General features: G+C 41.2%; 2 protein-coding genes across 4 annotated transcripts in view; one reads left to right on the top strand and one right to left on the bottom strand.

Annotated features, from left to right (window-relative positions):
• pomp (proteasome maturation protein) overlaps window positions 1–15,185 on the bottom strand; it is a 47,839-nt gene that overhangs the window by 27,764 nt on the left and 4,890 nt on the right. Inside the window, exons 1-2 of one of the 2 annotated variants that reach the window (XM_063054256.1) lie at window positions 9,868–9,995; window positions 1,650–1,750 (exon numbers count right to left, since the gene is read on the bottom strand). In XM_063054256.1, the coding sequence (XP_062910326.1) occupies window positions 1,650–1,750; window positions 9,868–9,870 (104 nt within the window). In that variant the 5' untranslated portion in view covers window positions 9,871–9,995. Of the gene's footprint in view, window positions 1–1,649; window positions 1,751–9,867; window positions 9,996–15,185 lie in introns of those variants that run through there. The other variant, XM_063054255.1, reaches the window with a different exon arrangement.
• Window positions 9,973–15,185, top strand: part of flt1 (fms related receptor tyrosine kinase 1) — a 155,038-nt gene continuing 149,825 nt past the window's right edge. The window contains exons 1-3 of one of the 2 annotated variants that reach the window (XM_063054252.1): window positions 10,009–10,146; window positions 11,994–12,122; window positions 14,888–14,991. The gene's annotated coding sequence lies outside the window, so the exon portion shown is untranslated. Of the gene's footprint in view, window positions 10,147–11,993; window positions 12,123–14,887; window positions 14,992–15,185 lie in introns of both variants that reach the window. The other variant, XM_063054254.1, reaches the window with a different exon arrangement.

Below are 15,185 nucleotides of genomic sequence, written 5' to 3'. Positions count from 1 at the left end.
CTCTCTTGTACGGGTCCCACCTATCCACTCTACTAGTTACATCCTCAAAAAATTCTATGAGATTCGTCAGACATGATTTTCCTTTCACAAATTCATGCTGACTTTGTCCGATGATTTTGCCGCTTTCCAACCACCCTACCACGAGTATTTTATCATTTCCTGTCACTTGATGTACAGACACTCCTGTGCCTAGCATCAATTTATGGACATATATTCAATGTATATAAGCCATCTTATGCATTTTATTTATTGTGTTTTTTTATTATTGTGTTCTTTGCCTGATTTTTTTTGTGATACATCAGATCCAGAGTAACAATTATTTTGTTCTTCTTTACTGTTGTGTACTCAAAATCTTGGATCTTGGCTGTGATACCAAAGATGTGCTTCAGAATTTACTACATCTGTAACAATAGCTCTGTCTACAGTATTGACATACACAATATGAAAAATGCCCAACTTAAATATGAGGTGTCTCATTTTCTTCACTTCCTCCCAAAACTAACCTATCGGGAAGCTGTTAGTCAACAATGTGATAATGAGAACCATTAACATTGCTACCACTTCACCATCCAGAACATTCAGATCTCATGGTCAATACAGTTTTCATCCATAGCTTGCTTCCTCCTTTCAAAGTTCGTGGGCTGGCAAGGGTAGCCACACTTATGGGATGTCAGATGTGAATGATTGCTTGAACGTGTGCAGCTGCAATACTCTTAAGGTACTTAGTGTCACCAGGACAAAACAATTCACTCGACTAACACTTATTCATTGCCTCCTTTAACAACTGGACCAACGTAGGATCACTTCTTCATTTCTAATGCATTAAAATCTTGGAGCATTATGTCTAACAGCATCAAGACAACATGCACTACAATGGTTTCTAAAGCTTGATGCCACTAGGAATAGGCAATAACCTCCCTCCCACCCCCATTCCAAAAAGATTGGTTGCAACATTTAAGTAACAGGCAATACACTTTGTTAAGTATCACATCAATCAATTCTCAGTTGCTCTCAAAGTCAAATACAAAATACTCCTTCAAAATCTGATTCCGTTGTTGAAAATATTGTATGCCAACGCACAAGATCAAAGCTGTATAAATGAAGATGACTAAAATAACACAGCACTTGAGCCTAAAGGCACACACTCAATGATTCAGGAATAGCTACTTCGCCCCTCTCATCAGATTTATGAGTGGACATTAAACCCACTTTCTCGCTACTTTTTTTTCTTTTTGCACTAATTTAACTTTAAAGAAAAAGATACACACACACACACTTCTTACAGTAATTTACAGTTTTTATTCTGTATTGTTGCCACATAACAACAAATTTCACGACATATGCCAGTGATATTAAACCTGATTCTGATTCTCAGGTACAGAAACCAATATCTTCACCAGTTTAAACATTTCTTTAGAGATATTTCACAAACTAAATCAAATACCTATGAACGCTGCATATTGAGCAGACTGCCCTTGGATCACATAATCAAAGTCAACATGGTGAGAGCTTGCACAAACCCAGCCCAGACAGCTGATGAATAGGATATTTTTCCCAATTTACTTAGCTCTTAAAAATATGTGGCTCCATAATTTTGAACAACTTCAGCACGTACCATTCAGCAAACATACAAGGTATACAATACATACCCTCCACGCATGGTATCATGCACGCCATAGGGTCCTGCATGAAGGCCAAATTCTCCAATAGGAACACTGTCCTTCAGTTGGGATTTAAGGCCTCTGGTATTCTGTAATGAACAATACGACAACTGTCTGAAAAGTAGACCCTAGATCATTCACTTACATATGATATATTTGTACCTTGAGGTAGAAATACATGAAAAATGGTGCCTGATGCCCCAAATGCACAAAGCAACATTAACACTAATTACCACAGTGCAAGCTAAATTCCAGTTATTCATCTTCCAACATATAGAATTTCAAAGGTGATATTAATTCCACAGTAGATCAGGCAACAATAATAAACAGGAATGCCGCACTTTAGTGTCAAATCGGGTTATGTTAGTTTTAACAGATACATGATTGATTACTGCACCTGTGCTATTGCATTTGGTTCTAGATGGCAGCAATACTTCTCTAGAGAAAAAGTTCCAGAAATTATGGAGGTTTGTGAAATTCTGGCATTCTCTGTCCTGGAAGCTAAATCATTGAGTACTTGAAGAGAAAGTAGAATTTTTTTTTGAAAATTTAAGGCACTGTGGGCTCTAGGAACAGGTACAGGACTGAAGTTGAGGCTTAGGGCAGATCAGCTTCAATCATATGCAATGCAGGGCGGACTTGCAGGGCTGAGTGGCATACAACCGAGCCCACGTTACGTTATGTTCTTAACAAATCAATGCTATCTTCTGATTTCACTGTCATAGTTCCTTCCTCCCCAAATTTTAAAATGTCCAGACTTTACTATCCACTTTCCACAACAATTCTGAAGCTAGAGATTCTTTAAATCACCTGTGATGTTCTGGCCACCATTAAAATCATTAACTGTCATTCTGACCAGCCTCAATTCTGTCCCTATTCACTGACTTAAATCCAAAGGATGAAAATATGAATGTATATGATAGACAATTGGATTAACCAGAACCTTCTAAACTTAGTTTGATTACATAAAGCATGATTCAATCCTGCTCTTGCCTGTCGAATTTACTATTCCACGAGTTCAAAGATAATGGCTGCCTTCTTTCTTCAAATGCAATATTAATTCTCTCCTAAGTTTGAACCTCTAACAAATGTTCCCATTATTATCTTCCCTCTTTAGTCTTAATTCGATACATAATTGTCTATCTAATCCCCCTGTTGTTCTATGATCTCATCTTGTTCACCATATATTCCCTCAACTTCATCTCCACCAGTACACTTTAATTATCGCCCATCTAAACTCAACGTCAGCAAATCCAAACAGTTGATTATCTACTTCAGGAGGAAGGTCGATGGACCAACCCTCATTTGAGAAACGGAGGTGGAGAGGGTCAGTAACTTTAAATTCCTTGGCAGCATTAACGTATCAGAGGATCTGTCCTGGCACGGGCCCATGTGTTATCACAAACAAGGCATAATGGTGTCTCTACATTTTCAGAAGTTTGCGTAGCTATACATCCTGCATGTCACCAAAAACTTATACAAACTTCTATAGATGCACAGTGGAAAGCATCCTAAATTGCTTGCATCACAGCCTAGTATGGAAACAGCAAAGCTCAGTAATGGAAAACGCTATGAAAAGTGGTGGTACAGTCCTGTACGCACAGGCAAAGCCCTCCCCACCATTGAGTATATTTACAGAGCACTGTCGCAAGAAAGCAGCACCCATCAAACACCCGTACCATCCAGGCCATGCCTTCTCATCGCTACTACCACTGGGCATAAGCCTAAGGTCCACCCTACCAGATTCAGGAACAGCTATATAACCATATAACAATTACAGCACTGAAACAGGCCATCGCGGCCCTTCTAGTCCGTGCCGAACTCTTACTCTCTCCGAGTCCCACCGACCTGCACTCAGCCCATAACCCTCCATTCCTTTCCTGTCCATATATCTATCCAATTTAACTTTAAACAACAACATCGAACCAGCCTCAACCATTTCTGCTGGAAGCTCATTCCACACAGCTACCACTCTCTGAGTAAAGAAGTTCCCCCTCATGTTAGCTATGTATTACCCTAAAACCGTCAAGTTCCTGAACAGGATAACTTCATTCACCACTATTCTGAACTGATTCTACAACCTAGTGACTCACTTTCAAGGACTCTTTATGTATGCTCTTGGTATTTTTATTTGTGGTTTGTCTTCTTTTGCACATTGGTTGTTTGTCGACCTTTGTCAGTTTATGTATAGATTTTTGTAAAATGTTATTTCTTTTTTTCTTGTAAATGTCTACAAGAAAATTAATTTCAAGGTAGTACTGTATATCGTAATGTCTATGTACTTTGAACTTTGATTTAAATGAAACCATGATTACCTGATTGGTTTCTTATATGTCAAATATGGCCTGAAAAACCATCTGCTATGGCCTCATTTCTCAAGCTTCTACAATTATCCTCAGTGCTCCCCAAGCATTTATATTTGATAACATATTTGTCACCCACATTACCTCAATTTCCTCACGCTTTCCTTGCATTTTACTCTACTTCACCATCAGACTCAACCCTTAATTTTTTGAGTCCTGCTTAAGGGTCTCTGTGCAAAATGTCGACTATACTCTTTTCCATAGATGCTGCCTGGCCTGCTGAGTTCCACCAGCATTTTGTATGTGTTGCTTGGATTTCCAGCATCTGCAGATGTTCTCATTCCTTATTTTGTCATGCTGACTTTCCAACATTCAGCATTGTACATTAGCACAAAGTTCCTCAATCTAAATACTGAGAGGATTGAGTGTTCCTACAACACTCTGCTGAATGATCACCTTCTTTGCTTACCTTTCTTCCAAACTACTGTACTGTAATCAGTGTTCATAATGTGACCATCTCTACTGTAGGGAAACCAATGCACGAACGGCATCTTGGAACATCTGTCTAAGCACTACATCTTGCAGCAACAGTGCTCAATTCACAGGGGCAATCTGGAGTTAATACGGGGCAGGGGGGGGGGGAGTTCATATTCCAACTTTATAAAACACTGATTAGGCCTCTGGTGGAATACTGTAATACCGTGCATTGTTCTGGTCACCTTGCTGTAAGAAAGATGTGACAGTGGGGGCAAAGGAGATTCACCAGGATGTTGCCTGAATGGAGTGTTTTACTCATGAGGGGAGACTAGAGGTCTGTTTTCCTGGAGCAGAGGAGCTTAACAGTGAACATCACTGACGTATATAAATTAGGGACATAGGTAGGATATTCTGTAAGATTTTCCCTTGTCAGCAGTGACTAAAGCTAAAGGATATAGATTTAGGGAAAGGAGTAAAAGATTTAGAGTGGATTTAAGGGGGAGCTTTTATACCCAGAGACCCTACAAACATTTCGAGTGCTTGGGTGTTAAATGAAATTCTAGCTAACATTCTGTATGAGCAAGGCTCTGTATAAAAAGTAAAAGTAACTGCTGTGCCATCAACTTCCATCATTCTAGTACACTAACACCTAGCTGGAGATCTTAGCTTCTTATAAATAACACTGGAGATAGTATCATAACGTCAATAACTTAAAACTAGTTATTAGCAGATTTATATCATTTTAAATCAGTGGCCAGCTACTAATGCCACTCCCCAATAGCTGGGGCAACGCTGCTTTAATCCTAACATCAAGAGAAAATATGTGAAGTTTGCATGGTCACACTTTAACTGAACAACACACACAAATTGCTGCCTGGCCTGCTGAATTCCTCCACCACTTTGTGTGTGTTGCTCAGATTTCCAGCATCTGCAGATTTTCTCGTTTGTGATTGGCACCATTTGACTGAATGGGTTTCTAATGACTCCTGTTTCGCCTAATATCCCAAATATGTGTAGGTTGGCAGGATAACTGGCAACTGTAAATTGCCCCTCATGTGTAGGTGAGTAAAAAATCTTGGGGAAATTAATTGAAGTGTAGGGAGAATAAAGTGTGACAAATGTAGGATAAGATGACACCAAGATTGGTGGAGTTTAGATAGAAGGTTGGATGACACGAAGGATGCAGATGACATGAAGGTTGTGGAGTTGTAGATGGTGTAGGTCATATGTTATAATGGCACAGCGATGGGATGCAGAACTGAATTGAGAATTAGCAGATGGAGTTCAACATGGGAAAGTGTGAAGTGATTCACTTTGGAAGATCAAATTTGAAAGCAGAACACAAGATTAATGGCAGGATTCTCCGCAGAGTGGAGGAACAGACAGATCTTGAGGTCCACATCATTAGATCACTCAAAGTTGCCACGCAAGTTGATAGGGTTGTTAAGAAGGAAGGCAGATAATGTGTTAGCCTTCATTAGTCGGGGCTCAAGAGCTGCGAGGTAATGTTGCAGCTCTCTAAAACCATAGTTAGACCATGCTTGGAGTAGTGCATTCAGTTCCGGTCACCTCGTTATGGCAAGGAAGTAGAATGAGAGGATGCAGAGGAAATTTACCAGCGTGCTGTCTGGATTAAAGAGCTTGTCTATTAGGATAGGTTGAGCAAGCCAGGGCTTTTTTCTTTGGAGCAAAGGAGTGAGGTGACTTGATGGAGGTGAACAAGATGATAGGAGGCATAGATCGAGTGGATAGTCATAGTCATACTTTATTGATCGCGGGGGAAATTGGTTTTCGTTACAGTTGCACCATAAATAATAAATAGTAAGAGAACCATAAATAGTTAAATAGTAATATGTAAATTATGCCAGTAAATTATGAAATAAGTCCAGGACCAGCCTATCGGCACACGGTGTCTGACCCTCCAAGGGAGGAGTTGTGAAGTTTGATGGCCAAAGGCAGGAATGACTTCCTATGACGCTCTGTGCTGCATCTCGGAGGAATAAGCCTCTGGCTGAATGTACTCCTGTGCCCAACCAGTGCATTATGTAGTGGATGGGAGACATTGACCAAGATGGCATGCAACTTAGACAGCATCCTCTTTTCAGACACCACCGTGAGAGAGTCCAGTTCCATCCCAACATCACTGGCCTTACAAATAAGTTTGTTGATTCTGTTGGTATCTGCTACTCTCAGCCTGCTGCCCCAGCACACAACAGCAAACATGATAGCACTGGCCACCACAGACTCATAGAATATCCTCAGCATCGTCCGGCAGATGTTAAAGGACCTCAGTCTCCTCAGGAAATAGAGACGGCTCTGACCCTTCTTGTAGACAGCCTCAGTGTTCTTAGACCAGTCCAGTTTATTGTCAATTTGTATCCCCAGGTATTTGTAACCCTCCGCCATGTCCACACTGACCCCCTGGATGGAAACAGGGGTCACCGGTACCTTAGCTCTCCTCAGGTCTACCACCAGCTCCTTAGTCTTTTTCACATTAAGCTGCAGATAATTCTGCTCACACCATGTGACAATGTTTCCTACCGTAGCCCTGTACTCAATCTCATCTCCCTTGCTGATGCATCCAACTATGGCAGAGTCATCCGAAAACTTCTAAAGATGACAAGACTCTGTGCAGTAGTTGAAGTCCGAGGTGTAAATAGTGAAGAGAAAGGAAGACAAGACAGTCCCCTGTGGAGCCCCAGTGCTGCTGATCACTCTGTCGGACACACAGTGTTGCAAGCACACGTACTGTGGTCTGCCAGTCAGGTAATCAAGAATCCATGATACCAGGGAAGCATCCACCTGCATCGCTGTCAGCTTCTTTATCTGTCAGCCAGAGACTTTATCCAGGACAGAAATGGTTAATGCCAGGGACATAATTTTAATGTGATTGAGGGCAAGTATATGGGGGATAGCAGAGGCAAGTGATCCCATCCATCCTGCTCGTGGGCTGTTTGTCCCACTCTCATCAGGAACAGGCATCCATGCCATGACTACCATACTCAAAAAGCTACTTTCCTCAAGCAGTAAGGCTGATCAACACCTTCACCCACTAACACACCACGATTTTATCATTTCCTGTCAGTAACCTCACGTATAGACACTCCTGTACCTAGTGTCACTTTATGTATCTATACACTACTAAAACTCTCATGCTCAGTCTGTTTGTGACCTCCAATTAGTGCAAACGGTGCATTACAGTGGCACTTTTTTTGGCTAAATCGAATTAAAATGTGCTAACTTACAGAATGCAGGCAAAGTTCAGGGTTATATATTCATATAAAATTGCTCCTTTGCCAAAAATCAACAGGCTCCCTTTTAACCCGAGAGCCGATCCGCCATCATGGAAATCGGGACATGACAGCCTGACGCATGCGCACGGCCAGCCTCAGCAGCAACACCTACCAGAGCAAAAGGGCAGGGCAGCTCTATTTCGAGGGGTCACATTCTGCTAATCACCACCAGCATGTGCAGGATTGGGACAGATCTAACTGCCATCTATCAATAAGAGATAATTCAATCTTATTGTAATGACGTACTTTGAGACACTCATAAACACTTTGCTGCAGTCAAAGGACAGCGATGACTATATCACGTCCATTTAGGAGAGCGCCAACAACATCATCAAGAATAATCAGCATCCTTTGGTGTTAGTGCTTCACATCTTCTATCCAGCATTAAGGTAAAAAAAAGGTCAGCCTTATTATGCCGCGTGGAAAGGGAAGGGGGACATTAAGGTCAAGAGATGGCGCCAAACGTCATTGGGAAGCAGCAAGGCGAAGGAGAGAACAAGAATCGGATGAGGCCAGGGCCGCACGACTCCAGCATCAAAGAGTCAAGACAAAAAAAAGATGAGAAGAGACAGAGGAGGAGAGGCATGCACGTCCCCAGGATCAGAGACAAACAACAAACAGCAGAAGAGATGAAGAAGCAAAGGATGAAAGGGTTGCACATCTCCAGAATGACAAAAACAGGCACAGAAGGAGGAGAGAGGAAGAGACAAAGGAGCTGAGAAATTCATGTATCCAGGATTAGAGACAAAGAACAAACAGCAGAAGAGATGAAGAGACGGGGGATGAAAGGACAGCACATCTCCAGAATGACAACAAGAGGCACGAGGGTGGCAGATAAATCAGAAATGATGCCATCAATTTTGAGGAGGAGCTATATTTGCTTTGCTACATGTCTTCTTTAATAAACTGAGGTTTTTTACTTCAGTTTCCAAAGCAAAATGATAGCAATAGCATTCAGGAAAATTTAATGTTCAGTCTGGTCACATCAGACTGCACTACCCTTCTCTCAAAGGGTGCCCCAATGGGTCACCCCGTAGTCTAGTATAGAATAAATTTATGTATACAAGTTTTCTTAAGTATTTAGTTTTTATTATTGTGTTCTTTATCTTGTTTTTTTTGTGCTGCACAGATCTGGAGTAACAATTATTTCATTCTCCTTTATACTTCTGTACTGGAAATGACATTAAACAATCTTGAATAACTTATTCCTCCAAAAACATCTGAACAGACCAACAACGTAAAACACACACACACACACACACACACACGCACACAAATACTCGAGGAACTCAGCAGCATCTATTTAATTCCTCGTGACTCAATGTTTCTTTCCTTGAATCAAATATCAAATGCCCATATTTCAAAAGTAGATTTGAATGCAGAATCGCATGGCCTTCCGCAAGTCCTGATGAGCGCTGCTTGAAAGTACCTTTTCTTTCATGAGCAATGGTTCCTATAAATGCAAGGGGAATATGGGCCATCTCACACACCCCCTCTAAAAGCGCAGAAATGCCATAAGAGTGGAGATATAACGGAGTAAAATAGACCAAATATGAGTCCTGACGAAGGATCTCGGCCTGAAACGTCGACTGCGCCTCTTCCTATAGATGCTGCCTGGCCTGCTGCGTTCACCAGCAACTTTGATGTGTGTTGCTTGAATTTCCAGCATCTGCAGAATTCCTGTTGTTTGCCAAATATGAGGCTATTCACTTTAATGTGCCTGTCACTATATAACATAGCTGAACGTTTGATTGATACTTTTTGCTTTCAGAGGTGCTCCAATGATTCAAGAAATGCTAAACTGAATCAAGACTGTCACAGAAATCCCTCCTGGCCTTGGCGGGGAACTCTGGGCTGTTTCAATGGGTCACGAACACCTTGTCTCTGTGGGAGTCGGTGCCTGCTGAGCGTTGGTTCCCGGGATACCGGAACACGGCGCCGAGATAAGGCCCAGGCCCAGAGCCTGCATCCGGCTCGGTGACTAATCAGAATGAAAAGCAACATGTAGCCCACGTACACTAGGCGCCGTCTCTTCCGCCAGCGGCGGATAATTTCCCACGCCCACCCCTGTGCCATACTGCACAGTCCGATCCGACCTGACTTTGGTCAATTTCCCCCAAGTTTCGGCCTCACCATTTCGAACACGTCCTTCCCGTCCCGCGCCGCGGCTCCGCTTCACCCTCGCCGACAACGTCCGGCCTCGTGACGGCGGCTCGAGCGACTTCCGGCTCAGCTCGCCGGCGGACGGTCGGTCGGTCCTGCAGTCGAGTTGCAGGTTGATTGGCGCGATGGCTTTTACTTCATCTCTTCTTTCCAGGAAAGACAAGTTAGAATATTTTTTAAAAAAGTATGTTAAGAGTTTTAGTAAATAAAAACGGGTACATGGAGAAGACCAAACCCGAGATACTTCTGGTAATGCCCCCCTCTCTATCCCCCATCCCCTTTTCCCCCTTTCACCTCGACTCCTTACCTGACAATCACATCCCACTGGTGCTCCTTCCCCCTTTTTTCTTTCTTCCATGGCCTGTCTGTCCTCTCCTATTAGATTCCCCCTTCTCCAGTACTGTACAACTTTCACCAATCAATTACCCAACTCTTTACTTCCCCCCTCCCGGTTTCACCTATTACCTTTTGTGTTTGTTTCTTCCTCCCCCCCCCCCAACTCTCATTCCTCATCTTTTTTTTTCCACTCCTGCTGAGTTTCTTGGCTTGAGCGTCGACTGTACTCTTTTCCATAGATGCTGCCTGGCTTGCTGAGTTCCTCCAGCATTTTGTGTGTTACTTGGACTTCCTGCATCTGAGCATCTGCAGGTTTTCTCTTGTTTGTGCTAAGATACTGTGTACACTTTTGGTTAGTTTATTTAAGGGAGGTATATTCAACAACTTCATTCTGGGGAAGGGAAAAACTGCAGATGAAGTAAAGCAAAAGATCTTGAAAGCACTCAGCAGGTCAGGCAACATCTGTGAAAAACAAGCAGTTAATCTTTCAGTTCCCAAATGGGTCCCTTCATTGTGAAAGGACCTGAGTCCTCAATCATTAACTCTTTTTCATTCCACAGATGCTGCCTGACCTACTGAGTACTTCCAGCAATTTTTGTTTTGATTGAGAGATGAGGAAAAATTAAGCAGATTGAGCCTCTGTTTACTGTAATTTAGAAAAAAAGATTATTGAAATGTGCAAGGTTTTATGGAGAATTGACAGACTAGGTGCTGAGGTGCTATCAAAATTTATGGGTAATATAGATACATGGGACATCGTTTCAGAATAAAGGAATAGCAATTGAAGGTGAGTTGAAATGAATTTCTTTTTTCAGAAGGATGAAATATTTTGAAATTCTCCATCCCATTAAATATATTTTAGATTGTAATAGAAAGGCTTTGGGATTCTAAATTGAGAAATATAGGGATTGGACATGGAAATAAATAGAGTTGATGCCAAGATCAGTTCACCAATATTCTTATGGAATGGTGGACCACTTCCATTTCTCAGGTTCCAATTCTGGTTCAAAAATGGTTCATTTTGAACTGTTACTCAAAAATAACTGTACTTCAAGGGGATAAATTATCTACTCTAGATCCTATATTGTTGATGGAAAAAAGGGTGGAAATACGAGGGTGTTAGCCATAATTTTCCAAGTATCTGCTGAAGTATACTTGAAGAATGGATCAAAACAGATGTTATACTCTATTCAAAAAAGGCTGTAAGGGTTTACAGTAACAACCAGTTAGTTTAACCTCTGTGATGTGGAAATTTTGAGAAATAAATTAGTGATGGCAGTCAATTGAAGAAGAATGGCCACCCATTTTAATTCCTCTTCCCATTCCAATATGTCCATCCATGGCCTCCTCTACCACACTGATGAGGCCACACTTAGGTTGGAGGAATAACAGCTTATATTCCGCTTGGGTAGCCTCCAACCTGATGGCATGAACATCGATTTCTCAAACTTTCGGTAATGTCCCCCAACCCCCTCCCCATTCTCCATTTCCCATCCCCTTTTCCCACTCTCACCCCATCTCCTTGCCCACCCATCATCTCCCTCTAGTGCTCCTTCCCCCTTTTTCTTTCTTCCAGGCCTTATGTCACTTTCACCAATCAACCTCCCAGCTCTTTACTTCAACCCTCCCCCTCCAGGTTTCACCTATCACCTGGTGGTTCTCTGTCCCCTCCCCTCACCTTTTAAATCTACTCAGCTTTTTTTTCTCCAGTCCTGCTGAAGGTTTTTGGCCTGAAATGTCCACTGTACTTTTTTCCATAGATGCTGCCAGGCCTGCCGAGTTTCTCAGCATTTTGTGCGTGTTGAAGAAGAATGGGTTCATTAGAGAAGACAAGCAAATTGTGACGTATTTAAATAGGCTGATGTGGTTTGATGAGTAACTGAATGTTGGTGAGAACAATGCAATTGACATTATGTATGAAGCCTTTCAAAGGGCATTTGATAAAGCACTGGATAATGGGCTTGTCAGAGGACTGGAGCTCACATAATAAAAGGGACTTCAGAAGCATTGATTAAAAAATGGTGAACAAACAGTTAACATAGCATAGTAGTGAATCAAGCAACACACATCAAAGTTGCTGGTGAACGCAGCAGGCCAGGCAGCATCTCTAGGAAGAGGTACAGTCGACGTTTCAGGCCGAGACCCTTGGTCAGCAGTCCTGACGAAGGGTCTCGGCCTGAAACATCGACTGTACCTCTTCCAATAGATGCTGCCTGGCCTGCTGCGTTCACCAGCAACTTTGATGTGTGTTGCTTGAATTTCCAGCATCTGCAGAATTCCTGTTGTTTATAGTAGTGAATAATTGTCTTTCAACTACATGGCATCCACGCCAGGATCACCAGACTCAAAAGTAGTTACTTTTCCTAAGGAGCAAGGCTGATCAACACCTCCACCCACTAACTTAGGTGGTATGGGGGGCAGGGGAGGTGGCGGGGGGGAGACTACTGCGCAGGAACAAAGTAAGCTGCAGAGATGTAAAATTAGTCAGCTCCATCATGGGTACTAGCCTCCGTAGTATCCAAGACAGCTTTAAGGAGCGGTGCCTCAGAAAAGCGGTTTCCATCAGCAAGGAGCCCCACCTCGCAGGACATGCCCTCTTCTCATTGTTACCATCGGGAAAGAGGTACAGAAGCCTGAAGGTGCACACCCAGCATCCGATTTCTAAATGAACATTGAATTATCTCACTACTTTTTTAAAATTTATGTTTTTGCACTACTTATTTTAATTTAACTATTTAATATACATATATATTTACTGTAATTCAGTTTTTTTCTATATTTGTCATGTATTGCACTGTACTGCTGCCACAAAGTTAATAAATTTCATGGCATATGCTGGTGATATTAAACCTGATTCTGTTGGAGAGAAACTTCTTTTAGCATATGTGTTAAGAATCAGGGGACACAGAGGTTTAAAATCAAATTCAAATTGTCATATGCACAAGTACTTGAATATACAGATGCAATTAAAAGCTTATTTGCAGCAACCTATTAAAATAATTTAAAGATAAATTATTTTGCAACAAGTGGTTAGATCCTAGATTTAGATAGTGCATAGGAGGACACATTCATTCTATGACTTCAAATAAATATAACAAGTACTTGTAAGGAAAAATGTTTCAGATCTATGGTGAAAGGATAGAATAGTGGGACTTGTTCTTACTATTTCTGACTCTGTGCAAATGTTCTGTTACATGCATTTGCATGGTACTTCTACATGGTAAAAGCCTAAGAAGTAATGAGGCAAAAATTGACACCATGCCAAAGAAAATGATCAAAAGCTTTGTCAAAGGTTTAGGTTTTAACCGCATCTTGGAGGGGCAATAAATTATTCAGATACATAGAGCTATTAAAAGAGAGTCACTCATGTACAATCCATTGCATTTTCTGTTGTATGGTTATTATTGGAACAACCATTAATAAGGGTTAAACGTACTATTTTATATATTTATGTATAGGATATGTGGAGTTCTTTTCTGCCCTTTGAAGTGGTTACGGGGAACACTGGTCAAGAAAAAATTGGGTAAAACTAGCGTGTATATTGGTATACAGTTAATGTATAAATATTTGCAAAAAATTGGTGATGAATTTCTCAGGATGCTATCCTTATCCCTTTACGTTGGTGAGTTTAATTAAATTCTGTCCCCAAAAGCATTAACTGTTGGTTCACCAGATTAATATCCATTGCCTCCATTAAACCCAGTCCATTGAAACTTCCCTGTAGCATTAACAATCTAGCCAAACTTGTGTCATCAGTGTACTTCAAATCATTGCCACTTTCCTTAAAATCAAATTTCAAGTATATAACATGAAAGGCAATGGACCTGGTGCTGTTCAGGACCACTGTTTTCATGTTATCTACTTGAGATTTTCCTGCAGAACTACAGCTAGTCACAAACTCACATTGATAATCACCTTTTCCTTTTTCCCACTGATCCAATTTTCAATCCAATCCCTTTGGTCAAATCCGCATCTTGAGCTCTTCTATTTGATGGTCTTTCCTGTATAGATTGCTCAGGAAGTGGGAAATATCCTGGATATTGCACAAGACATAGGATATTCATTCATTAGGTTTAAGGAGTCCTGCCATGCATCTCTTTACTAAAATAAGATCAAAAAATCCAACAGGCAGGAAAAAAAAACAGCTGTGATACCAATCAATAGACTTCCTGTTGACTACCGATGTCACTGTTTGTTACTTGTGTTCTCTACAATATAATCTTGCTTCTGCTGTTGCTACACTCAGGTAAGTTTGTTTGAGTCACTGAACAGTGTCTCATTTCCTCTACTGAATTGTCCCACTGAACATATTTCCAGGTTTCTCACTTCATTCGAGTTGCACATTACATTTGCAGTTGCCATTCACCCTTTATCCAGTAATTCTGACACTGAAATTATTCCTGAGATCGTGTTTAATTCAAGTTGCAATCCAATCCAATTGCATGCTGTACAACTATACATCTGCATATCTAGTAGTGAAGATGATGGAAAAATGGAATTATAAAAAGATGTTCAAGTTCAGTCATTGGAACTTTATGGAATAAAGGTTTATCCTGGAGTAATGTTCTAATTTTCTTACATTTAGTATTAGGAAGCACATAATTGCAGTCAATAGGAACAATTTAGCAACTTGTTATACTTTATATTTCTACAGGGTTGAGAATGACTTGCTTCCATTCAGTGCTGGAGGTGCTGAGATGGCTCAAGGGTCGAACACAGGTGGGCTAAGTGATGCTTGATGAACGAGGGAAATAATAGGTAAAATAGTTTATATACTATCTGTTGCTTTGGGATGACCTCTGTGTGATTTCTGAGAGCTAAGGTGTTCTGTGTCTCCCTGATTTGAATGGCCAGAAACCAGGTATTCCCGTAAGTTGAGAGGACACTACATTTTATGGTCTTATGGTCCTATTTTTCAAGAAGACTTTAAGGATGTTCTAAAACATTCTCTG

Source organism: Mobula hypostoma, chromosome 7 (genome assembly GCF_963921235.1).
Source record: "Mobula hypostoma chromosome 7, sMobHyp1.1, whole genome shotgun sequence".
Taxonomy (NCBI): domain Eukaryota; kingdom Metazoa; phylum Chordata; class Chondrichthyes; order Myliobatiformes; family Myliobatidae; genus Mobula; species Mobula hypostoma.
Note: the sequence above shows the minus strand (reverse complement) of the source record. Positions and strands in the feature narration are given on the sequence as shown.